We start from the raw sequence: 26,865 nt of genomic DNA on the forward strand, positions 1-26,865 counted from the left end.
TTTGTTGTTCTCCATCACATTGTGGGCATTTTCTCTTCTAGTGTTCTTATCTTTAACACTTTTCTTTCCCCTTCTAAATATAATGAATTCATATTATGTTAAGATAATAAATATAATATTACATTGCAATAAAACCAGTTTTAAAGTTTTGCTGTACACGCCTAAAATACTGAAACTGAAGTTATGCTATGGAATACAGATGGTGTTCTGTTGTTGATCCTGACGTTTTAGGGCTTTAAAGATATTTGTTTATGTGATATGATGAGATTTAGTATTGTGGAGAATGTCTGCAAGCCTTCAATGAAAAAAACTGGAAGACATATTTTGCAGATTTTAATTTTCTGTACTTGACTGAAAGGTTAAAACTTGTTTTTTCTTGCTTTGCACTGATGTGTTTCATTCTGATTTTAAAACTCAAAATCCTGCTTTTGGTCCTCCGTATAAGAACTGTCATATCAACTTGCTTACAACATGTGAAACAAAATCAGTGTTGCAGGCATTCATTTGTTTTTACATTATGATATAATGTTTCTTTGTCTTTCAAAAATCTAATTCAGCTTTTCCTTTTTCCTGCGACAGGATGACAAGGACTTGGTTCATGAGTTTGTTATTGCAGAAGGTCTGACTTGCTTAATCAAAGTGGGAGCAGAAGCTGACCAGAATTATCAGAACTACATCCTGAGAGGTAAAGGAAATGTATCCAAAAGTTGTTTTTATTGCTTGGAAGCTCTTGCAGGTCTGCATCAACTTGCTGTGTAAAGCATCTTTGAACTTGTTTCTGAGTTTGGTCCCGTGATTCTTTCATGTTATGGAAGAAAGTTTAGGGAAGATTAATACCATGGAGCAGAATGAATTGGAATATTTGGAATCTTGATAGTCTCCCCGATGTTCACCTTTTCTTGTAGATTACACTGCAAATCTCTAATTCTAAGAAAGAAAAGGCTTTCTAAAGCCTTTACAGGATAACTGTCAGAGGGCACAGAACAAAATAACTCCTTGGAGTGTGGTCATCTTTTACAAAGGAGCTGCTGCAAAAAGGTTGGATGCAGCAGGAGTAGTTTTTTGAGCTGTGTTTCTCTCCTTTCTTGCAGTGATGGGTGGCTGTGACCTCCCAAGCATCGTGGAGGTTTTTTTCCATGCTGCTTAGACAGTTGAAAAATACAAGGGAAACAGAGAGTGGCAGCACCCAGCCTGCTCCATCACCCTGTTGGAAGATGTATTTTCTTATTGCCTCTTTCTGTTGTGCAGCAGAATGCAGCAGTATCATTGGTATCTCTGGGTATCATGGAATAAACCAAGAGAAAATCATACTGTAAGGGGTCAATTGGCTGGAAACAAATTTTAGCTATCTGACATTTTGGAGTTAAACAGGTAATGAGAGGTTTATGTTCTGTTCTTTGCACATAAAAGATAACTGGCAAAGATAGGGTTTGGAGAGGGATTTGAAAAAGGTGTGCCATGTGATTAAAAAGCTGATTTCATCTATTGTGGCCCGAATGGATGCACGTGTTTTTTATCTAGCCAGGAAACTTAGGCTGTAAATTTGAAGAGTTTCTTCAGTATTTTGAGGGGAGAACAGTCATTCCAAGGGATCTTTGCTGCTGGATGATCTCATACTAAATAGAGACTGCTTACGAATGCATAGTTGTGGTAGATTGCTCATATGAGTTTTCTTAGACTGACGTATATAGCTGTATTTAAAAATGTCACTTTGATGTATTTAACTGCTAAAACTCAAATAACACATTGAGGAAAAAAAAAAAAAGAAAAAAAAAAAAGAAAAAAAAAAAGAATTTTGTAAGGACCAGAAATGCTAAATTGTGGAAAGCAAGGATTCAAATAGTATGTGGGGCTTCATACAAAGGTGTTGAAGACCAGGTTTGGAGGCGTAAAAGAAACAAACCAGTACTACAGGAATTATGCTCTATGTCAGTAGCTGTGCAGTCACACGGAAGTACTTGAATAGAAGACAAGGACACAGAAACATGCAATTAAAAGTTTCTAGGAGAAAACTGGCCATAGATGCTCTCAGAAAATTCAGACTGGAAGCAAAAGAAAGGTGATGTATGGGGCAGTCTGGCCTTCAGGACCCTTCCCATTCTTCTTCCCTTCTCATATCCTAATGCATCCAGCATTCAAAGACATCTAATGATCTCTTTCTTGTGGTGGCTTTCAAGTGCTTGGTTTCCATGATCTAAAATTAGAAATTCTTGTGTGAATTTAATGAATGATAAAACAGAGCCTTAGTTTCATTGTCCATGGCATCATACAAATGCAACTGCAAACTCATCTTGTTGCATTGTTATTAACAAGTGGTTACAGTTTGTTCAAAATTAATATAACAAAACAACATTAACAATAACAAAAATTAATTGTGTAGAAGAATGCCATAAAGTAAAAACATTATTTTAGGAAGATGTTTTTAGGGATTAGTAACTTCTGAAATCAGGTCTTTTTTTTTGCCCTACATTGCTGCTGTGTGAAGCTGAAGTTTCTCTCTGGGTAGTATATCCTAGCATCCTTTACAGGATGCAATTTTTCTGCATGATGTGGGCTTCATTCCAGTTTTGCTCTTGATTGTCTTTCAGGAATTTCAAAGCTTGTTACAACTCCAAAATTATGTCAGGTGGTTTGCAGTTCCAGGAGCCAGCATGTACTTTCTGGATAGGTCTGTGTACAATGAGATAAAGATAGATTTGGAACTTCAGTATAGCCAAACAATATTACCCAAATACATTCAGGAGGGTGCTGAAAAGAAGCATTAAATATGTCATATAAGAGTGTTTCTGGTATATTATTTTTGGAAGATCATAGTGATTGGTTAGGGATTGTTGTTTTTTTTTTTTTGTGGCAATTGTGTGTACCTATTGCAGCGCTGCATTTTACTAAACCCAGAGTACTGGTAACTAGGTGAATAAATTTTACTGAAGGTACATCACAGCATGGAGGTAGTCTTGTAAGCTCTTAGCTTAGTGTTAAATAGTAGAGATTTTAGAAGTAAAACGTAGTCTTTTTTTAGAGATTTTGTGCTTTCCTGCCGTGTTGTCCTTGTTCTGCAGATCCTTTTGGAGTGGAATATATTCTCCTTATTTTCATTGCATTTAACCTAAATCATAAATAGATGGGATTTCTTCTAATTTCCATATTCTGACATTTTTCCAGCACCTTTGGTGTCATTCACTCTCTTCCTCTGGCAATTCTAACTCAGCTTGCAGGGCTTGTGACAGTAAGTGGCAGCCTTAGGTACAGCATTGTCTCCTTTGCTTTGAGGAGTCACCTACATGAGGCTGTCCATCATCTTGACTGAGCAATTTCCCAGTGTTTCATGCCAACTTGTTTGCCTGCAACTCAGCAAGACACAGCTTTGTATCATGGCGAGAAAATAGGCTGGAAATACGTGTATGCTTAAGGGCTGTAGGTGTTTCAGTGAGTTCCAGGTACAAGTTATTTCTTGAGGATATTATTTTCCTTTTTCCAAAAGTCCGCGTTGTTTCACTCTAATGTTTCTTGGTTGTGAATTTCTGCTTAGGGGTTTTGACTTGGTTCAAGTCAGACTGAGCTGCCAAAAAATGATTAAATATGCGTCATGAAAATGTTGGTTCTTTAATGGATAAGTGAAGAGAAGGTAAGTGTGGTTTCTACATACAATGCTGAGAAATCCATACAGTTTATTGTTGAGTGCTAAGGAATGACTGTTTATTTCTGTTCAGGTCCCCTCAGCTAGGGCTGTTTGACTGTACCTTTCCCAAAGTGTTCCCTTTTGTCAGCATATAGCCTATTGACTGGAAACCAACAGTAGCCAGGGCTTCTCTCAAGGGTTAAGGACTAGCTTAAAAACATCTTTTGATCCTCTTTATTTAATAGTTCTTAAAACTAAATTTATTCTCCAATTTTCCTTTTAATTATTATGGACATCTAAAGAAACCGTGTTTTGAGGGACTTCCCCCTCCCTCCCTATGGAAACAGGCTTGTTTTCCTTTTGTTATTTCCTCCCTCTTCCTTTTTATCCACAAGGATCCATAAGGATGAAGAACTTCACTGATAGCACTGAAGTTAAAATTTTCTGTCCCAGTTAGAAGATTGCAGTATGGTGGATGTTACCTAAATATTCAAAACCAGATAGGAATGGGTTAAAGATAATGAAAATATCCATAACTGATGAGGATTAATATAAATCTTATTGTAATTTTGAAGATTCCTTGGATATAATTTTGAGATATCTGTTCCTTGCACAGAATGCGAAGCAACACATGAAATGCCAGGTAGCCTTCATGTTTTCTGATAATTTAGCCAGTGCTATTGGGAAGGTGAGGAAAAAAAGCAGCTTGTGTATACCAAAGCTTAATTTTTTTAAAGATACACTGAATAAGTAAGCTATGAGGTTCAGGGATGACTTTGCTGGCACTGTGATTTGAGGAGTTCTGCCTGGTGGGGTACTGTGCTGTCCATACCTCAGATGAAATGAGAAAGTTGTCAGAAGGTCATCCAGCCTCGTTTGTAGAGTGTAATTGTGTACTTGGGTCCCTATTAGGCTGCTTATGGATTCAGAGTGTCTAGAGGTGTCCATAATTAGATGAAAGCTAGATATTGCTCTTGTGGTCTGAAAGCACAAGCCAATTGTCTGAGCAGACAAAGGTCTTCACCTTGCTGCATGGTCTAAGGAACTAAGGCTGAGGAAAAAGCAGAACAGCAGTCAGTGCTCATACTAGACCATCCTTGAATCAAATTCAGCTTTTGGATGCAGCTCTCTGATTTTGTGAAAGCTATGCGCTTATATGGAGAATAAGAATTTGAGTGTCAAGTCTGGATGAGAGATGGTTTCAATTTTGTTTGGCAGTTTTGAATTTCTCGTGTAGGGGTTTTTTAAAGAAGAAATAAAGAATAATAAGTGCTTGGAGAAGCCTAGGAGTTATGTTTTGAGGTAGCATTTGTACTTTAAGTTAACCCCTCTCATTTAAAACCCCAAACCATTATTGTAATCTAAAATTAAAAATAAGTAGAATCCTAGAAACATTTAGGTTGAAAAAGGCCCTTAATGTCATCGAGTTGAACCATTAACCTAACAATGCCAAATCCACCATGAAACTATGGCCCTAAGCACCATGTCTGCACATCTTTTAAGTATCTCCAAGGACAGTATAGACAAAACTTCACTAATTTATACTTAATTCAATAATCTGGGCAGAACACTAGGTTGCAGTAGAACCAGTAGACCATTTTCCTGTCACAGACCCTCTGTACTTCTGATAAAGTGCTAAAGTCCTGTGTGTTTCTACAGATATTGGTGCAAGCACAGAAGATAATGGTAATGGTCCTGGGCAAGGGATCTGACATCTTCTGAGGGACAGTGACATATCATTTAAGAGGATTGAAAGTTGATAAATTCATGCACAAAGTCAACAGCATCTTCAGTCTGATAGAACAGCATCTTTATTATTATGCTCTACAATTTTTTCCTTATAAATAGCAAATGTAGTTTGTTTTGGAATTGCATTTGAACAAACATGCTTTTACCTTCATGCAGATATAATAAGCATATAATAATACTTTTCTTTTTTCTTCTTTTTTTTTTTGACAATTTTTGCAAGACCTTTAAGGAATTTTAAGTAATTTTATGAGGGACTTATACCAGAAAAGTTGTATATGAGTCCTAAAATGTGAATAAAAATAACTGAGTGTCTTAAAACACTAAAATCACATGTGAAACATAACTCCAAGAAACATTTTAATCTTTGTTACATGCTTAAATTATGAGGGATCTATTAAAACAGTTTTCTTCAAGCCTGATAGCTACAATTTGCACAGATGTGAACTACCAGTGATGGAGAAGTTCCCAAGAGGAGTAATGACTTCCCAAGGTAGAGCAATGAGAACTGAGGAGCCTGAAACTTTCAAATCCCCCACTGAGGCATAAGAATGGGGCAATATTTTGATTCCTCACCCGTCTAGCTGGTAAATGGGAGCCAACCTTTGCAAAGGGATGGGTGAACAGAAAGAGTGTAGCTGAGTCTGGGTAGTCACCCTTTAAGTAACCTCAGCTCCCTGCTGCAGCGAGGTGATTCTAAATCTGTATTTTGCATGTGTTTTCAATTATACAGTACAGTGTAGCTGACAACAATAAAAAATGGAAAGAAATTACCATAAGAACTACTAGGTTGTAAAGCAGAACGTGACTTTGCTGTTGGAATTAGGGGACACTGATCTGTTTGACAGGGTGGCTGGGCATGCGCAGGAGCCACCAGAGTCAGAACTGCAGATGAATGCCCAGGCAGGGGATCAGTTTTTCCAAACTAGCAGGCAAACTGTTCAAGCACTGACATGTACCAAAGCCACCTACAGTTATGCCTATTTATAAAGCCAGAGGCATGCAATCCTACCTGCATGCCAAGTTTGGACCCAAGGGCTGTGCTGCGTATTCTGGGAAATCAGATTAAATTCCTGAAAGGACTCAGTGCTGGATGGTAAAAGGCCATCTGGTTACTGTCTGTCACCAAGACACCGTGTGTGCCTCAAGATGTCAAGGAGCTAGAGGAAGTCGAAGGTGAGGGTGAGGTTTTGCAAGCAAGCAGTGGAAGCTGCTGCTGATAACCCTTTCATTCTGAGAGGCAGGCATGAAGTTATCAGCAAGCTGGTCGCATTTCTGCATTGAGCCAACTGCTACTAGGAATGCTTGGGGTTTGGAAGTGTGCTCTCTATAATGGGTGGATGATCCTCTTCCAGGAATTGGCTGGCTGTTTTTATCAAAAAGACCCCTCGTTATTTACAAGGACATGAATGTTTCCAGTGCTCTTGAACTTTCATCCCTCAGCCTGACAAACTGTGGCTTTGTGCTTTTGCATTAAAGGTTGGGTATTACAAAGCATTTAGCATAGAGAAGAAGCACCTTCTTCTGCAGTAAATGTCTGTATGGGAAGTAGGGGTTGTGTAAATAACAAAAAATAGAAATAAAGTCTGTGAGAGGCTATTTCTATCCTAAATAGACATATCTTGCTGGTTGGTACTTCAGCAGTAAAACAGATGGTAAGTTTACTAGTGAAAAGGGAGCTAATACTGGGTACTCCATATCTTTCCAATATTCCTGTTTTAAAGTGAACTGGAACATTGTTTAAAATTTTCCAGCTGTAGAAAAGTATCCCACCCCCAAGTAAATAGGAATATATAACACTTGATTAGGCTTACCTGTGTATTTCTTTCTTTTCTCTTAGCCTTCAGTGTGAAGGTATCTGTGTGTAACTGTGAAGTTCCTGCATGTGCCTCTACATATTCAAGCTGTCTCCTTATGGCAGTACTTTAAAATGATGTAAACTTACCACTCCATCTCAAAATACCTGCAGTAACAGCCTGAACTTTAAAAAGAAATTGGGTGACTGTAGCTTGATTACTTGGGAGTGTTGCTTCTGGGAGAAGTTTGCTGGCACAGTCTCCCAGTAAATTCAGTTATTTGGCCTTTCAGAAAGCTTATCAGAATTGGACACTTGTCCTGTGGACATTTCAAAATTCATATCCTTCACTTTTATGCTGGACATCAGATCATAGTTCCCGTGGAACCATACCAACAGATGGCAACTCCACCTGGAAGCTGTTATGCCCACATAGTACAGGGAAGCTCCACACGGAGATACAACCTACGTTTCCTACCACCACGACAAAACAACCTGCAAAATAAAACACACCAAACCAAGCCGCAGCTGTGTGAGCAAGTTGGTAGCAGATTAGTGTAGCTGAGCTAAGAAAGCCTGTTAATGAGCAGCACTGCTGAGCTGAGGTACAGCCTGGCAGGGATGCAGCTGTGTGAGATTGACTACACTGCCAGTTTTCCATCAGTGAATGTTATAGGTACCATTTCTTGTAGTCCAGATGAAAAAGCAGGAGTCTCAGAAAAATCAGACCTGTATACTTGATGGATCAGTACCTCTTTCTGTTACATGAGCAGAAACCTCTTCTTGAAAAGCCATGAAATGAAAAAATACAAATGGATTTGGCATCCTGATTCATGAACCCTTTAGATTAGAAATAATGAGGTTACAATGTGTTGTTATACCAGAAGAAAAAAGCACATTATACTATCTCCATAGTATAAACACTAAACCTCCTTGTCTCAGTAGGTGAATCCTCTTTTACTTCTGCAAATATCTCTTTAAGACTAAATGCATTTGTCTTCTTGTACAGGGATACTTGGGAGAACTTGACATTAGAAATCATGCAGTTTAAAAAGAGGGAAAACATCACCTTTCCTTTCCACTCTACACTTCTAGCATTTCCTTTCTTCATTTCTCATCTGCATATTTTAAAATTATTATTATTGATTGTTCTGTTCATGCATTACACTGAGTACCCCACTGAATACAACTTCAGGCATTCCCTTTTAGTTGTTGAGCAAGCACTGCCCTCCCCTTTGTCCTCCTCCTCCCTCGCTTCTCCCTGGATGTGATTGTGATGCATGATCCATCTGGAAGCAGAGCCAGATAGTCCTCACACAGAGCATACAAGTCCTCCCAGTCTGAAATGGGAATTGGCATCAAAGCAAGTTTGAGTTCAAAAGTTTAACCACCCTATAGTAATTTACACATCTACGAAAGAAGTTGTTCCTTGTGCCATGCATTATATGAAATGGCCTTTCATGGTGGGACTGCTCACGAGGAGGATATAGGGTCTACATGGAATTCAGTAATAACACCACCATAAAATTATGGATTTCCCTTGTTTTTAAAGCTGACAGGCTGGGAGCCTTTGAGTTGATTTCTGTCTCTATGAAAATGAATCTTCAGGTTCTGAGTAATTTTTTTTATGCTTTGTGAAATTCCCATGAAATGTGATACCTCAGGCTGTACAGGCTGTGTGTAAAATGAGGATCTGAACATGAAAAATGCACATCCTTAACTACTGAGCAAAGACTAAGTACTTGGGACGTACTCCCAGAGGCCTTTAAAGCCATTGTGGTTATTTTATATTTTAACTACTCAAACTTCATGAACAAGTCTTGAAAACAATGAGCTGATTCCAACTTGTTATGAGCATATTACAGCGTTTCTGCCTATTTGTCGTAATCTTGTAGCCCAAGAGTAGAGAAGGAGAAAATGTGTAGAAAAGTAGACATTCATAAGCCAGCACAGACATGAATAATTGCATAAAGTATACAGCTGCTGGTAATTTTACTATAAATTATTTGCATTAAATATATGCACATAAAACATGTTAAAATATCATTGGGAAATAGAGTTTGATTCTTTTCATTTTCTTCCACAGCAATTTGTCATGGTAGTTGCTAGAGTGCCACACAGAGTGCTCCATCCTGATACATAATCAGGGAAAATTAAAGACTTTAAATGAAAATTGGAAGAGATGGAATCAAACATGTAAGATAATTGAGAGGTGCTGGCTGCTATTCCATGAAGGTGATTATTGTGTGATATAAGGACGTGACAAAAATGAGGTTCTTCAAATATCTTTGGAGTTAATTTCCATATCCAGATACGTTATTTTAAGTCACATATTAGCTCTGTCCACAATCCTTGCAAATGTGTTTGTGTGTGGATTTCTATCAATCATGTTCTCATAGGTGCAATCAGGAAACTGGACCAGTGAACTGTAAGCTCTTGAAATACTTTCATTACTGTTAGGCAGTGACCTGCTTTTAAGTCTCTGATCACTACTGCATCAAATACTAAGAAATTGTAGGTGATTGAAGAACTTAAAAGCTAAGTCATAGGACTTGCATGTATTAGCACAGAATTAATTGTTAACTGATCAAAAATGCCTACATATATGTCTAAGAAAAACTGTAGAATACTTTCAGGCTGATGACAGTGAAGGATAATCTTAGTGAACACATGGGAGTATTAATATTTCTGTTTCTGCTGTGGAGGGTTTCTGCTTGCCTGCAGCCCAAAGGAGCACCAATGGAGCATCATGTGGCCCTCAGGAAAGCAGAACTACTAGCAAATAGATGCCTGTGTACATGGGTTGAATGAGGAAAGAGTGAAACTCTTTCTGCTGCTTTGTAATGAAGTCGAAGGATCAGCTTACCTTCTGACAGCACAACTTCCTACCCTCCTCCACTGCCCTCTCCACCTCCTTCCATACACAGGACTGGAGACACTGATGGTGGCATTGGAGTGATGAGAGTGGAATGGGGCTGGCCTCCCCCCCTCCTCGTGTGTGTGAAGGCTGTCAGTGGATGCACAGGCAGGGCTGAACAGACTGGGTAAGGCAGCAAATTAAAGGTACTATGTAAAGGCAAACAGGATATTGTGTCTTCCCTTTGCAAGCGAGAGAAAAGTGTTGTACTTGGGGCTCCCTGCATGAAGTGGGGGGAAGCAGAGGTTTATCCCGTTCCTACAGTGGGATTAAAAACAGTGGAGTTTGATACACTATCTATTAATTGTAACATGATTTCTTTCTCTCCACCTTGCCTGACAATAAGGATTTTTTTGTTCTGTTTTCAGTGTGTGAGGCATTTCCTCCTTTTTCCATTTAAATTCTTGGCACTAAAGTTAATGTTGTCATGCCAGGAGAGGAGACTATACCTACCTCCTTCACTCAAGCACTACAGAATCACTGGCCTTCACTAGCTGCTAAAAATACACAACCTCTGTTGTCTAGGGTGTGTTTTTTAATAATTTATCACTTAGAAGTTTCTTCACAGTCGATTTAGTGAAGAGAGTTTACTGATGTAGGTGCTATGTAAAGTAAGCCTTTTTTTTTTTTTTTTTTTTTTCCCTTTGCCTCTTTTATTTGGTTACAGTTAGAGAACAAATATTCTTCTGTCCTCTGACCTTGAAGTGCTTTGGGTTCCCTGCAGTGAAGAAACACTAAAAATACTGTTGTGCACTATGAGGAGTGGCATCAAATGGCTCTGTTTTGGCACTTTGGCTTGAGTCACTGAAGTACTACTCAGGATATGCTATGTCTATTGTGTGTTTTAAGCAGGTTTATTTATTCCTTATTTGAATGACAGGTGGATCTTAAAGAACTTCTGCCAGTACTGGGCAATATCCTGTTTCCTCTTACTTAACCTTCTTCCTTCTATATGTTATCACCAGCCTAGACCAGGCTTTCAACTTCCTCTTGCCTTCTCTGTCCCTTCCCCTCCCCCCTGCAATTCCCTTCTTTGGAGACACCTCTGTGATTTTTAAAGTTCTACCCCAAATTGGCTTTGGGTTGCAGCAGGGTTGCACAGCACTTATTCCTGATGAGCATCAAGTCTCTGTAGTGAAAAGGGTCCCTATCTGCAGGCTTACATCCCACATGTTCCCAATCTCAGTCATTCCCTGACATGCAGGATCTAATCAACACCTGCAAAGAAGCAGTCTTGGGAGCACACACTGTTTTTCAGCCAGACAAAATCCATTCACTGGGCAGAAATTCTGCTTTAAAAGCTGCAGCTTCTAAATACCGTTTCCACATTCCCAAAATTTGGTAGTGGGTCACCATAAGCTTGCTTTAGTGTTCAGGTCAATATCAGTAATGGGAACATTAACTGTATTGTTTATAAACGATATATATTGGTTGCTAAGGATATTTTTTATATGTGCTTGGGATATGCTTGTTTTTTATTATTATTTTTTTGTTTGTTTGTTCAGTTTAGGTTTTTTTCCTAAGATGATTAGGGTCAAATGCACTAAGAATACTGTTAATATTATTACTGTAATAATTTTGTTGATAGAGAAAAGTCTTGAAAATTAAAAATACCTGTCTGAGCTTTCTTTGCAGACATGCCTGCCCCCTTTGTGTGGCAGTTGATCCAGCCTTTGATGGCACAGTGGTACAGCTTTTTCCTCAGCTGTTCTGCTTCAGCCAGTGAGCACCATCGCACCTGTGCACTTACTGAACACCTTTTAAATAGCTGCTGTTATCAGCAGTCCTTCCCCAGGCTTTGTGATTTATTTCATGCTATGCAAACTCTGCTATAAAATGTTTGTTTTCCTCATGGATTTTTCTGTGTTTTGTCACTAGATGTTATCCAAGAGCTCAAAGGGCAGCATTATCTTTGTGTGGTAGATAAGGAAATGAGGCACTTGAAAAGACATTCTGAATTCAGAAAGATTCAGTAACTCTGAGTTCTGGTTTGGAGCTTGTCCTTGGGCTGGTTTTTCAAAGTCAATATGGTATTTTCTGTTTATTCCTTTTTTAATTGTTACTCTTAGGACTTCTTTTCCTATTCAGACTCTTGTTCAGTCTGTCCTAGTTTTCTTTCTCTGATCTGTTTCTATTTCATGCTTTCCATGTCAACTTCCTTTACTCTCCATCAGTCTATCAGTTTATTTACATCATCAATCCATTTAACAATATTATAAATTCATTTACATTAATTTCTTCACCAGTTTAGGCTGTCTTAAATGCCTTTTCTTCCCATCACATCTTCTCACCTCTGCCCTGTCTGTCCTGGGTTCTGACACCACAGCTGTGTTTATGTGATGTAATGAACTTGATAGAGGAGTGTGTCATTTTCATCTGAAAAATGGGTATGAAAAGGTCGATATTTTGCTATTGTTTCGGATTTTTTTTTTGTCCTGTTGAGTTACTCATTCCACTTCTCAATGGTGGGACAGAAACTCCTGTGTTAGCAAAACCCTGATTTTGATCTGAGACAAACAAATAAGGGAGAGTGTTGTAGTGCCACTATCAAGAATCTAGTCTATTTTTTGGTATCTTATCTTCTGTACATTTCTTTCCTCAACATCACTCACATCAGCCCTAATCTGTGTGTTTCCTCCAGCCAAATAGATGTTAGTCTTTCCCATTATTTCCTTCATTTGTCCCAGTCACTTCATCTCTTTTCATAATTCTTGGACACTCATCAGGTATTCTGACAGAGTTCCTCCCCCTTTCATTTCCTTGAACATCTCTAGGTTTGTATTTTGCTTTCTTCTGCATTCAGATTAAAATTCCTCTTCTCACCATCTGTGTAAGAAGATAGTTATTTAAAACAAAACCAAAAAACCCCACAAGCTGCTGCTCTTACTTTAAGTGCCTTGGCATCTTCCTTGGAGGGCAGCAGCTGGGAGCATTATGGGGATATTTTGAGCTTCAAAAATGGAGTGTACAGAGGTATCAGCTGATTGCATATGTTCAGTAAAGGCTGTTACAAATGTCAAAAAACAGCTATTTCAAAACATTATAGTCACATGAAGTTTGGGCGCATTTTAAGATTTTCTGTATGAACTTTTTCACTGACATGAGGTTATAACTTTTCTGAATATTCCAAAGAGTTCAAATTCCCAAAATATTCATCTTTCCAAAATATATTCTCAGCAGTATTTTCAATTCCAGTGAAAAGTTCTCTTCCTCCTTCTTCCTCCTGCCTTTCAGAAACCCACCCCAAATATAATAAGTGTTGGAAATTTTCCATGAAAAAAAGAAAGTATTCTGTTTCAAATACCACAGAAAGTTTCAGTTCAAACTTAAAGCTTGAGGAAATTATGGACAACTAAACACTGGAGTGTTTTCATGGGAACTAACAGGCTATTTTAGAAACAAGTACACTGTCCCATATGAAGGGTGCCTTCAGTTTCTGTGTTGTGAGGCTGATGGCTCACTTTAAATGCTGAAAAAAATACATAGGAAACTAGTGCTTTATTGGCTAGAAGAGTGAAATTGCTTGTGTTGCTTTACTCTGGGCTTTAGCTGTAGTAATGCGATTTGATGAGGTGACTACTGAATCAGTTCCACTGAGAGTGTAATTGTTTAGATTTTACCTACAAATAACTGACTTTTTTTTTTAATTTAGTGTTTTAATGTTGAGTTCTTATGTAATATCTTCATTGTGAATTAGTAGAGCAAGACTTGACGGAGAAGTAAATGTTTATCAGAAATGTGTGTAGGAATTTTGCCTTTATATTAATCCTTTAGAATATATAATGAAAGGTAAAGATTTAGGAAGTATCAAATAATGCCTTTTAGTTAGATTACACGGTAGAATTCATCTCACCTAATTCCAGTTACCTTGTCCCAGGTAGTTAGGTGGACTCCTTGAGCAGGAGAGAACACAATATACCTTTGAGACTGAAATGGATTTGCTCCCTGATTAGTAGTTTCTTTCATATCTCCTGTTATCCTTTGTTTCTCATTTTTTTTCACATGAGGTCATGAGTCTGTGTCTGAACTTATAGTTTAACATGGAAAGTCTTGAGTACTTGATGCAATTTGTTTTTTTTTAATTGGAACTCTTCCTCAAGGCCAGTTGAGGGAACTTGTCAGAAACCACTTTGGACCTGCAGGCTTCCTCAGTTCTGACAAGAAACCCATTGGTGATAGAGTCTCAGTCTGAATATTGGCGGTCATTTCCCTCAATGAGTGTCATCTGTCTCTCCTTTAAGAGGTTTAATAAGTTGGTATACAGTTAGCTTTAAGAAAAGTGACTTTTGTATATATTTGGAGGTGGGATGAGATGAGGAAAGAGATACAAACCTCTTCCTTCTGCTCCTGAACTGAAAAATCAGAGAGCATAAACTCCTGGACTCATGTTCAGGCTTTAGAAATTCTGATGATGTGACATTATTATTGTGGTAGTTGATAGGCACAGTCAGTGCTATTAGTCAAAAATCGTGGCACCATTATGTGTTTCGTGAGTGTAATGGTTCCCTGAATCACCTAGTCAAAGGGCAAGACCTTTGATTTTATGGACTCAGGAAGACTGAGCTCCTGTACTTGGTGTCCAAAGTTATATACTGTGAATGTCACCTTTCCCTAGGCCTCTATAGACAAGTAGGAGCTGGAATGTGTGAAAGAACATAAGATTAGGAGCCAGCTTTTTAATATTTTATACTAATTGGACAAACACTATAGAAACAACCACCCCTGTGTAATGTATACCTTTAGCCATGCTGATTCTGAAAGAACAAGTTGAGAAGAATCTAAAAGAGCAAGTTGGGGAAGATATTTGGACCACCTGAAAAATCAGGTCTCCTGGATCTCTGATGAGTGCATGCAACTGTTCTTGCATACTTGAGACTATCAGACTGGTCAGGACAGTGATCTGCCTGCCCCATGGGGCTTGGTCAAAAAAGGTCCTGTGTTCTATACTGTGTAACTCTGGGACTGAATGGTACCCAAAGCTGTGCATTGTCCAAGGCTGGGCTAGATTGCTTTCCATGACTGGCATTCACCAAAGGCAGAATTTCAATGGGTTTTTAGCCACATTGCCTCAGTTGAAGAGAGAACTGAGTAGGTCTTTCAGGAGAGCAATCCTATGCACCAGGCTATGTGAGCAAAGCCAGCTTTTTGCCAACAAAACCATAGTCTGTGTCTTCCAAACTTCACAAAGTGGTTAGATGTGCCACCTAAAGCCAAAGTCATTGCACACAGTGACCTATATTGGCCCAGAGCTCGTTGGTTGAGTACCATGGACAGGGGCAGCTCAGCCACAGCCTGCTCAAGACTTGGGATTTAGCAGTCTTGTTGGAAAACACCTTGTAAGCCTCCACAGCTGATGCCAAATCAGTTATTATTGAGTGCATGTAAAACAGCTAAACCGTCGTAAGCTTTTTCTCACCGACATTCCCAATTTAGTCCTCCTATGCCATTGTGTTTGGTCTAAGCTATTCAAGGCTCTGAAAATGCTTGTAGATGAAAAAAAACCTACCTCTGCCTGTAGATTTGTGAAAGTACTACACATGTTCATGGAGTCCTCTCTTGGAGTGTTTCCCAGATAGTGTTCAGAAAACAATGTTTTTGAATGCCTATTTGAATGAATTTTAAGGAGTCATAGCACTCTTTATATGATACTTCATTTGACCACAGTGATCAACTGCTGATATTAAGTGACTTCTGTCCCCAGTGGTATTAGAACTTCATGTGAGCTAACTTGTCTTGGAAGTATTAACAGACTTCTTCCAGATGTGTGTCAGAATATACTGCTTGGTTGCAATCAGACAGATGTTTGGCTATGGTTACCTGCAGAGGGCTGTCCTTAGATGCATCCCCTTGCAAAGGTTGTGGCAGAAAAAAAATATGTTGGGTCTTTGGTTTGAGCTTTTCTCTATCCTAAAATATTTTACTACTGGCATATGGCATCGTGTGCTTGTTTCAGACAAGACCAGGTACAAGACGGATGGATGGATGGACAGATAAATACATACATACATACATGTATGTGTATGATATATTTGGACCAGGAAAGCAGTGTGAACTTGAGAGACTGAAGCTCCTTATTCCTAATAAGCTGTAAGGATAAAATGTGTAGGGCTCAAGTACTGCATGAGTGCTTGAAGAATAACTAATGGTTACTCTCAGGAATCTGAAATTTCTTGATATGTGGTCAACGTGAAAAAGGCAACACGTATTCTCTCTTTGATTTATGGATTCTTCCCCCATTCTGCACTTGCAATTTTCAGGGAAACTGGGGAGTGTTATGACTGCTCTAGCCTTTGTGCATGGCATTGTGAAGAGCCATGCCTCAAATCATAGTAGATCCAGGGGAGTGATCCATACTTGAGCACAGCTTCAGCACTGTAATCAGTACCTGGGCTCTGACACAGTGCCTTGAAGTTTTATTTCTCCTGAAGCCTATGGAGGGGCATGGCAGTGATGACATTGGTCTTTGAATTAAACATATGTATGAATTAGGGTGAAAGTAAGCTCCTGGGATACTTATTTATAGCAAGGTTGCTGGTTTTCCCAGCATTTGTTTTCAGCAGCAGTTTTTGCCTGCATAACTGAAGGAAAGCATGGTGAACGCCAATGCTTTAAGTTGTAAAATAAGCTTGGATAACACTGAATTATTAGAATTAAAATGTACTGGATTCTCTGCATTTTTAGAACAATTTCTGCATGGAAGAGGTATAATATTTCTAAGTTTTACTCTGCAGTCAAAAGACCAAGAAGCATGGAGGAGATTGGATGCTAATGACATCACTCCAAACCTGAGCTTGTAGTTAATAAATAAATGGGTAGCTGTGGAGTTAAAACATAAACAGGTTGCTTCTCCTTTAAGGTGATGGTGCAAGAAATATTCTTTCTTCTGATTACAAATGCCCCTTGAAAGAGCTGCTTCAGCATACAGGCACAAGGTGTGTGCATCATGACCAAGTCCCACAGTTCTGCCTTTAAATGTTATAAACCAGGATGGTTCTTACCAGCAGTAATTTACAGTTTTATTTCAAACTCTAGATTAAGATCTGATGGGCATGATTGTGCTTTTGTTTATTGTACTGACATAAATAGGAGTTAACTCTTGACATGTGTGTGAAACACAAATTTGGTCCAGAATCTTTAATAATTAAAAATAAGAGTCTTCCAAGTCTTCCATATGTATTTGCCTGTCACTTGTAATGCTCAAGCAAGCAAAAACACAGCAATCTTGATAAATATGTTCATATTGAAAAAGTAATCTTTATTTTTCCTGCACTGAAATTTTATTGTATTGACATTTACTGGCCATTTTCCTTTTCAAAAAAAAAACTCATTAAGCACAAGAGCTTTTTTATGTAAATGCTCTGAAGTTTGTTAAAAATAATCAGGATAATACAGTGCTGCTTTAGCTGAAGAGCTCATTTTTCAATTGTGTTCTTTCATATTTATTTATAAGTTTATAAAAAAAGTCTTTAGTTTAAAACAGCAGATTGCTGGGCTATCTTATGAGAACACAAACACATTACTGTACATAGTGAAATTCCAGTAGATGTCTTATTATATACTTCATATACAATACAGAGGACTATGATTTCTCTAAACAGAGTGATTAATTATTTTGGTTTGATATTTCTGGTTTTCCCCCAACACTTGTGTTCGTGACGAGAACCACATTGCGTTTGAGGCCTTTTTTATATGTGCTAGCTAATAACTTGAAAGAATTTAAAATCTATATTCTTCTTGCTGCTAATGAAGAACATTGCATGTTATATTTTTGGAAATTCCTTCTTTTTTCTTTTTTATTTTTTTTTTTTTTGGTCTTTTTTTTTTTCCAGCCAAATGAAATTCAGGAAGCTTTCAGTCAAAGAAAAGAAAATTTCAGTTTTTAATTTCCTCTTGTTGATGATTGACATCTTCTTTTCATCACCATTACTGCCAGCAGATAAGATCCAGCAAATCAAAATCATAGAGACAGCTTTGCTTTTTAAAAAGCATTATTTCCACTGTAATAAGTGTTAAGCTTTCCTTTGGCATCTCTTTGCAACAGTCCAGTCTATTGTATATGTCTGTCAGTGAAAAGACAGCCTCTGCTGCCTCTGCTCGAGCTGGAAGAACATAGGGAAAGCATTAGTTACTGTTCCAAGAAAGCAGAACAAAATGTCATTCCCTTCCTGTCCTTCTGCACTGTTGCTGTCTATTCCCATATTCCACACCATCTACTTCACTGGTCTAGAATGTGTTAAAATCACTGGTTTCCTATTAATTTATTTGGTCTGAAATTCTTTCAGCTCTTGATCCATTTATTCATGGGCATGCATAAACAGCTGCAGGAGTAGAAATTCAAATAGCTCTCTTGAGTGGGAGAGGGAAATCATCTTCCAGTGATGGCACTGCCTATTTCAGAGTGCAAGTGGACTTCTTGCTCCAGTGACTTGACCGACACAACTTTGGTTTCTTTCTGCTGTTATTGGCTTGGGGGCTGATTCCAGCTGTTTCAATCTGACCATCTGTAAAACCTTGAGCTGTTACGTTCCCTATTTCTCATTATTTATTTTTTTTTTTTTTAAGTTAGTTGGCAGGATTATATATACATAGTATTCTATCAAACATGCATAGAAAACACTCAACATGACCTGGCAATGTGCGCTCACAGCCCAGAAGGCCAACCATGTCCTGGTCTGGATCAGAAGGAGTGTGGCCAAAAGGTCAACAGAGATGATTCTGCCCCTCTACTCTGTGCTCATGGGACCTCACCTGGAGTGCTGCATCCAACTCTGGAGCCCCCAGCACAAGAAAGATGTCCTGATGAAGTGAGTTCAAAGTAGAGCCATAAAGATGCTGGAACACTCCTGGACAGACAGGCTGAGAGAGCTTGGGTTCAGTATGGAGAGGAGAAGGCTCTGAGGACCTTCTGGGCACCTTCCAGGGTGCTGACCTTACAGGGCCTACAAGAGAGCTGGAGAGGGATTTTTTATGGGGACATGTAGTGATAGGGCAAGGGGGAGAATTGCTCCAAACTGATAGATGGTAGATTTAGATTAGATACCAGGAAGACATTCTTTAATGACAATGGTGAGGCACTGGAACAGGTTACCCAGAGAAACTGTGGATGTCCCATCCCTGGAAGTGTTGATGGGCAGGTTAGATGGGGGTTTGAGTAACCTGGTTTAGTGGAAGGTATCCCTGCCCATGCCTATGGGATTGGAAGATGATCTTTTAAGTCCTTTCCAAACGAAACCATTCAGTATTTCTAACACTTCAGGCTTCTCTCCATTGTGATCAGAACTGTTTTATGCTGCTTGAGGGCAGAAGCACCAGGGCTTTCTGCTACTGGATGAGGAGGAGGAGACTGCTGTGATGCAAATGGGAAGGACACCTGGAGGACTCTCTGCAGCTACTGTAAAAGGGATGGAGCAGAGCAGCATTTGGTTGCCACAGCTCAAACACTCCAGTGTTACCTCCAGTTATAATTACCACCTTTTCAACTTTGTTCATTTTGTTGCCACAGTCTGACCCAGCCTGTGTTTTTCAGCACAAGGAAGCAACACTGTGGCTGTTCAAGCCCTGCGCTAGTCTGCTGCCTTAGGGAGGTGCACATATTAAGGTTGTGTGGGCTGTCGCTGTGTTCCTGGAGTTACTTCTCAGAAGATGCCATAGGTTTTATTAGAGACTGGGTAGAGAAAAGGAAGAAGGTCCTAGCTAATATTTTTCTTCTGTACTTTGGAAAAAGGAATAGAGACGAAGTGTTTATGCTTTTCAACACTGCCCACTTAGCTAAATGAAGAAGGTAAGTTCCCTAGGGCCACTGGGTGACTGACAGAGACAGACTGCACAAGAAAACTGTGAAAAGGAAAGCCCAGATTTTATTCATGTTTCAGGATAGTAGCCGTAGAATCACTTAGGTACCTAAAGCCAGCTGATACTTCGAGAGATGACTGCTGCGAAAAAAGTGTAGGACTCATCTAAAGCAAGCCAATGAACTTATAAATGCTTTCAAAATAGTAGCACAATGCATAATAGGCATAATATTTGCATCAGAGAGGAGAGTGATAGATATCCTCAGGAATTTATGTATCTTTTTCTAAGTACTCATATGTGAAGCAGGATTAAGGTTGTTACAGGTTTGCTTTCAGTTTTCAGATTGAGTTATTTGTGTTATGAGACACAGATTACAACTAGGTTCCATTGTATTTGACATCTAACTCTTCAGGAGCAATGGTATCAAATAGAATCTCATTGCTCGCGGCGAGGGAAAATTGATGCCCATTCTTTTGAATTAAGTTCTGCTCAGGTTTTTGAGATGCAAAATCCAAGGAGAGTGAAACTCTAGTGCATCACAGATGTTAACTAGGAACGAAGGCAAAATTTCCCTTCTTTCCATCTTTTCATGGCTAACTCATTCTGCCCCTTCAGGTTTGAACTGCTTTGAGCTTACCTCCTAAGATTCAGAGGTGTTGTCCTGTGGGTATTCCTAATACAGTGCAGAGTCCAATGGTTCCTACCTTTTTTCAGTGTGGTTTTGTTTCATAGCATAGTGCAGCTAGCACTGTACTGGCTGGAGAGTTGTGGACTACTTCTGTAGGGTTATGTGTATGGTTGGTGTTCTCTGTGTCAGAATTACTAAATTTTTGGTCTCAAAATAAAGCTCTTGCCTAGCAGTCTTAAGTCCCCTTAAGCAAAAAGTGACTTGTAAAAATGCCAGCTGATTCTCTATCTCAGACCTTTCTATAGCACATAAAAAAGCACCCCAGACTAAATTACCAAGGAATTAAAATTGTGTTATTAGTTCTCTGTTCATGTTACCATCTGTACAGCTGGGCTTCCTACTGTGAATGAGACAGGTCACATAACAAAATCCTGCTTTCCAGCACTGAGTGCTGATAAGTTATGCAGACTGCAACAAGAAACCATTACTTGGTATCTCATTTAGGCCTCTTTAAAGTGAGAAATTACAGGTGTTGCTCACATGTTTTCATATGCCTTCATTTGGTTTTAGAAACTTCTTGTGACAGTTCACTCTCTTATTTTTACTTTCTAAGAGTCACATTATTTATGACTTTGATTGGATTGAGTTTTTGCTGTTCAAAATTCATTCAAAAGGAAGATACCTTGCATGGAAACTGAAAATGAAAGTGGCAGAAGCCTGTTCTTTTACTAAATACTCTGAAATTGTTGTAAGGAGTGAGTGATTTAAATTTAACATTAATAAATATTGTCAAAGTGGGAAGATAAAAGAGGAAAATATTTCTACTTCAGTGAGGGGAGGCTAGATTTAGGAATTTTCTTAGGCTTTTTGGGTTCTTTCTTTGCAGGCACTGAAATTATATTCTAGTAGGAACTGGTGGTGAAAGTGGTGTGAAATGTCTCCTTTCCATGTACATCATTTCCTTAAACAAGGCAATGTAATCTGTTGTTTGTAGCATGGATTTTGTCGTAAAAATAGAATTCTGAAACCGCTGTGAAGGTCTGGGCTTTTTAAACATTCTTTGAAAGGTTTTGTACAAATAAACAGCAATCCTTTTTAGAACCAATTATACACATATGAAAGCATTTATCATGGAGTGGTCAATTTTTTATGATACTGTAAGAATTCTGTGAGAGGTCTATGTGAATTCAGATACATACAGTTAATTTTTTTTATCTGCAGATATGCATCTGTAAGCATGTTGTATATTTAAAAGCAAGGGTATGTGCACAGAAAATGCCCAAACATGTTACTGCACAATGTGGGGAGAATAAAAAGCATTGCTGGACTGTAGAAATGACTTGGAAGGAGTAATTTACAATGCAGTAATGCATTTAATCTGCATTTGATACTTCCTAATCTTCCAGATCTCTGAAATTTATCTAATCATAACTGTAGATGCTAATATAGGTGAGTTTGTAACACTAAAGGGAAAATATTACCCTTTGGAAGGCACAATTCTTTACCTGGGTCCTGGCTGGTCTTGCTAGATCTGGAGTGTTTGTGACTGGTTGTGCAAGGAAACACACAGTAGAAAGGCTACAACAGTAAAGCACCATGGCAGCTCTACACACAGTCTGTATTACATAGCTAGTTTTTGAGTTCTTCCTTCTACAAGCTCCATATCATTCACATCAATTAGATGAGGAATGTGTACGGTGTGTGATGCATACAGAAGGCTTGTTAAAGTTGGCAGTCTAGATTTAAGAAAAAAAGGTGGTGAAAGAAGACAGGAGGTAAATGCAGCAGTATCTGATTTCAGCTTTATAGCTCTCGAGGGCTCTGGGAGCAGGCAAGCTCAGTGTGACCTTGGAAATCCACCTGGGACTCTGGTGCCTTGCTCTGTGTCTGGTTTACATTTTACTCTCCAGCTTTATGAAATGTCATGTAATTAAACCCTCAGAGAAATGAAAGGAGACCCTTGAATTTCATGGGTTTAGAACTTTTTTTTTCCTTTTCCTTGAATTTCACTTTTAGTGAAAAATAATAGGTAGGTAGGTAGGTGATGGATGGATGGATGGATGGATAGATAGATAGATAGATAGATAGATAGATAGATAGATAGATAGATGAAGAGGATCTTTTCCATGTTCATTTATAAATAAGGATTGTTAAAGAGATAGTAAACACACCTCAGGGTGAACAGGTAGCTCTACAAGTGTTGATTCCATGAAGTGGCCACTTTCCATGGAATATGTAAAGTGCAGGGAAGGGTTTTACTTGTTTTGTTAGTTGGATCATTTCCCTCATGTGTGTTCTTAAAGCCCTTTGACTAATGAGAAAACTAAAAAGTGTTTCTTTTGGCAACAGATAAATAAAGTACTGTGCTGGAAATCATCCCAAGAAAAGAAGGCGTTCTCAATGTTCAAGAAAATCCCATCTCTCACCTTCTGAAAATTTCTGTTCAGATGGGTGAAAATTCCTCCTTATGTTTCTTCTAGAAGGTGAGGGAAGGAAGGGAGGAGAGTAAAGTGAGAGGGAAATATCCATGTGGTCAACCCAAAATTAATTGCTTTGCTAATGCTACCATTCCTCTGATTGACCTTTCCAAGGTGTGAACATGTTTACATTATTAGCTGTCTGAAATGGGTTGTGTGATGGTAAATGGTGTTGCCTCCCTTTGACCCTGCTCAGGAATTCAGGAAGGGAATAAGGGAATTAATTGTGTCTTTCTCAGAGACAGCCTCAGGAGCAGTGTGGGGTACGCAGTTGCTGTAGGGTTCACTTTGGGTTTGGGGGCTTGTTTCCATTTCATTTAATACATTACACATTGCAAGGAAGGAGATACATTCTTCTAAGGAAAGATGTGGTAGGAAAAAACTGATCAAAGATCTAGTGAGATAAGATAGCTCTCTACAAATTTTTCCTGCTGGAAGGAACCATTAGGAAGAATTGCAAGGTTTTATGGGGACAGGAACATATAGTATGGAGAGTTTGCCTAGAGATTTATGTAGTTAGGATAAATATTCTGGCTCTGGGCCTTTCTGTATGTTAAACTTGAAATAAAATTAAGGAAGAGGGGAAAGAATAGACTTTATTTTTTTAGTGCTTGTACCAGCAATGTTGATTCTTTCTCTCACCACTTTATATTTTATCTCTTTTTGTAAGGTCACTTGGACTGAATGCATTATAGGCAACCTATTTATGTATCCAACTTAGAAGCATTTTCCCAAGTTGATATGCAAAAATAGAGCTCTCAAAGGTTCATGCAGAGCAGTATTTTGGAGTCTGAATACTTCATGGTGAAGATGTGAAACAGTTTAGGGTCATTTATTACGTAGTGGTTGTGAAATAATTTTTTACAGGTTTATATCACCTATAGTAGTGTAGTGTTGATTTTGTAAAGCTCTGAAATTTTCTTATATAGTAGCAAGCAGCTGTTCTCATTTAACTGATAACTACTGTTTACTTTTATTTTTTCTTCTATTTGGCTGCAAAATATGAATTACCACCTTTCAAGCTTTTCTGTTGCTTTTACACTTTCTGCTAACATAAATTTCTGCAGATCATGCAGTGAAATGAGTATGTTTTAGTTCCACTTTATATTGTACAGCAATAAAACAACCCAGGTGTTTTATTTATTTTTTAACTTTTCCATTATTTGTACTGTATGAAAAGCGAAAAACCGCCCTTTGGCCTTGAGCAGTCAGAAGGGATGAGATTAATTAAAACTAATTCCCAGTTGCAACTACGAAATAAAAGTAACAATTCTAGGGAAAATAGGCATCATTTTATGAAGACCAGGAAGGCTGAAGACAGCATTTCACTTCCAAGCAAGTAATTTACCCAATTTTGTTTAACAATCTTTTGTTAAACAGAGGTTATTCTGGATGGTAACAGTGAGCAAATTGTTAGCAACATTCTCTCAGAGGTAAGGATACAAGCCCCAAAAGAAGGTGAGATGTATTTTGAATAGATGCTTGGAGCTAAAGATGCCCATCCGGGGCAAGTGGGAGGCCACAGAGCAGCAGCCTTGAGGAACAGTGGCCTAGAGCAGGGGTCTGTTGTCTCTCCCCATGTCTTATAATCTGCACTTGCCAGAATCTGTAGTGTAGAACATCAGGATGCTCATCATTCTCTTAGAGTTCAGTAGGGTAATGAGAAAGTTTTGGCATTTTGTGACATTTTATCAAGTGTTGCTGTTGAGAAACATGAATAAAGAGAGAAGGTGTCCCAAATCCAGAGAATAGATTGGAGGATGACAAAGTTGCCTCCCTCCTGCATGATGGATAATGGGTGGTGTTTCTTGGAAGCTCAGGGATATCAAAGCTGATCTGTCAAGTACCTCTAGGTATGTCACCTGAATTACTGTCCATCTGAAATAACTCTTGCTTCTTCAAGCTCCAAGTATTGTTGCAATGATGTCCTGAACTTTTTGAATCATGTCTGGTGAACCAACTTCTCCCAATGCAACTTCTATCATGAACCAGAGATAGCTTGTAGAGTTGTCTGTTGCTTTAGGGTATGTAAAAAAGTTAATAAGAGAAGTATTTGTTCCGTTAAATTGAATAGCAAAACCCAGTGTGATGAACCTAGTGGTTTCATTCGACTTACACATGATGAGGGATTCTTTTACATACATACTTTTTTTTTTCCCCTCAAAACCAAAACAAACTAATCTAACAAAAAAAAAGATCACACAGAATATTCTGAGTTGGAAGGGACCCACAAGGATCATTGAGTCCAGCTCTTAAAGGATTAGAGTGTTTATAAAACCAGGTTTTCCACACATTGGAAATAAGGCTGCCAGTCCTCAAAGTTCAACGAGAGAAAAGCGATGGTGGTGCTACGCATTTTAATGTTCCTGACATAAGGGGAGGGAGGTTTCAACTGAACCTCTGCCGCAGTGTTGTGTGTATTGAACTTGCTAGGCAAGTAATTTCAGTTCAACTTGTCACAAAGTATCATTATGTTCCCTGTGAAGGTGTGTTTCTTGTTTTCTGGGGGGCCAACCTGAGACCATACTGCACAGAGCTGAACGTAAACTTGAAGTAGCATTATACCAAAAGGTATTCTCAAATACAAATCAGATTATCAGGTGTCTCAGACGTGACATCCAGAGCTAATGGAAGTCTCAACTTCTTTGCAGAACAGAATAGTTTCTTTACCTCATCTATGTGCTATGAGGAAAAAGTATTCAGACCTGTGAAGCACTCACTGTATGGATGAACATCATCCTGCAGGAAATGAAATATTCTGTCTTCACAGCAGGTTTGCACTGTAAAAATTCCTAGGACCACACAGTGTGAGAGTGCTTCCTAGACAGTACTTTCCAGCCCTTGCTTTGAATGAGGAAGTATTCCAAAGGTCAGGAATAATGTTTCTTGAAATTGATTTTGACATAGTTTGTGCACAGAGTAGGCTGAACAAAGTTTTCTGCAGGAATCTTAACTCTGGCATTTCTTGAAGTTTGAGGCGCTTGAATTTTGTGTACCTAATATTCTTTTAACTTCTTTCTAAGTACCCAGAAACAGGTAATTGCCCATGACAGATTTGTCTTGTTTGTGGACTACTTATTTCACAGATGCATAGCCTTCTATGCCAGTTATGCACAGATGGTTTGGGTTCAGTCCACATCACTTGCTGGAGAAGTGTTGTGCAGAAGTGTCCGTGATAGTTCCAGGACTAGTTTGGGTCTGGAAGTAATTTAGCTGCTTCCATGTGGAACCTGGTGTTATTGCTCAGCAACCTTGCTCCAAACTAACACAAGGATCTCTAAAACAGTCCTGTCTCCGAAAATCTCTCCACCATCTTCTTCAGTGTTGTTATACTGGGATCCTATAATCATACAGTCCTATGTAACTCCTGCTAAGGGGGTGCTGACCAATAATACAGTTATAGAAACATGCTTCATTCATAGGAGGATTACAGATAATGCTGTGGTCACTGAATCATAGAATAATCAGCAAAAGGAATAAAATCACCCAAAAATATTCTCTATTAATAAAATATGATTGTTCAACAGCATTTCTCATTTACAGGGTTGCTGATAGATAAGAAATGTAAATGGTGAAACCTGAATAAAGCCACCACCTTCATCTTCATATTCATGATTGTCTCTGCTGCCACATAGATGACGACTGGTAACTGATGGCAGACCTTACATTCTTTGGTCAAATGAAGCTTATGCCCCCAAATATTTTCTTTTTTTTTATTGAATCCATTTTATTCATGTTTTTATATATTAAGGAAATAAAGTTAAAAGCAGAGATTCTCTATTCTGTCTTCCTGTCAATCAGAAATTTGAATTCAAAATATTTTTGTAAATGTCAACTGCAACTTTTGAAAAGGCAAAAAACCAGGACCGGTGTGCATTGTGCTTAGCTGTC

The 26,865-nt window shown here is 38.6% G+C and overlaps 1 protein-coding gene across 5 annotated transcripts in view; it reads left to right on the top strand.

Moving 5' to 3' along the window:
- FHOD3 (formin homology 2 domain containing 3) overlaps positions 1–26,865 on the top strand; it is a 377,669-nt gene that overhangs the window by 188,868 nt on the left and 161,936 nt on the right. For all 5 annotated transcript variants that reach the window (XM_058831361.1, XM_058831363.1, XM_058831362.1 and 2 more), the window contains exon 5: positions 580–685. In XM_058831361.1, coding sequence (XP_058687344.1) covers positions 580–685 — 106 coding nt within the window. The remainder of the gene's footprint in view (positions 1–579; positions 686–26,865) is intronic.

Source organism: Poecile atricapillus, chromosome 2 (assembly GCF_030490865.1).
Source record: "Poecile atricapillus isolate bPoeAtr1 chromosome 2, bPoeAtr1.hap1, whole genome shotgun sequence".
NCBI classification, from domain to species: Eukaryota; Metazoa; Chordata; class Aves; order Passeriformes; family Paridae; genus Poecile; species Poecile atricapillus.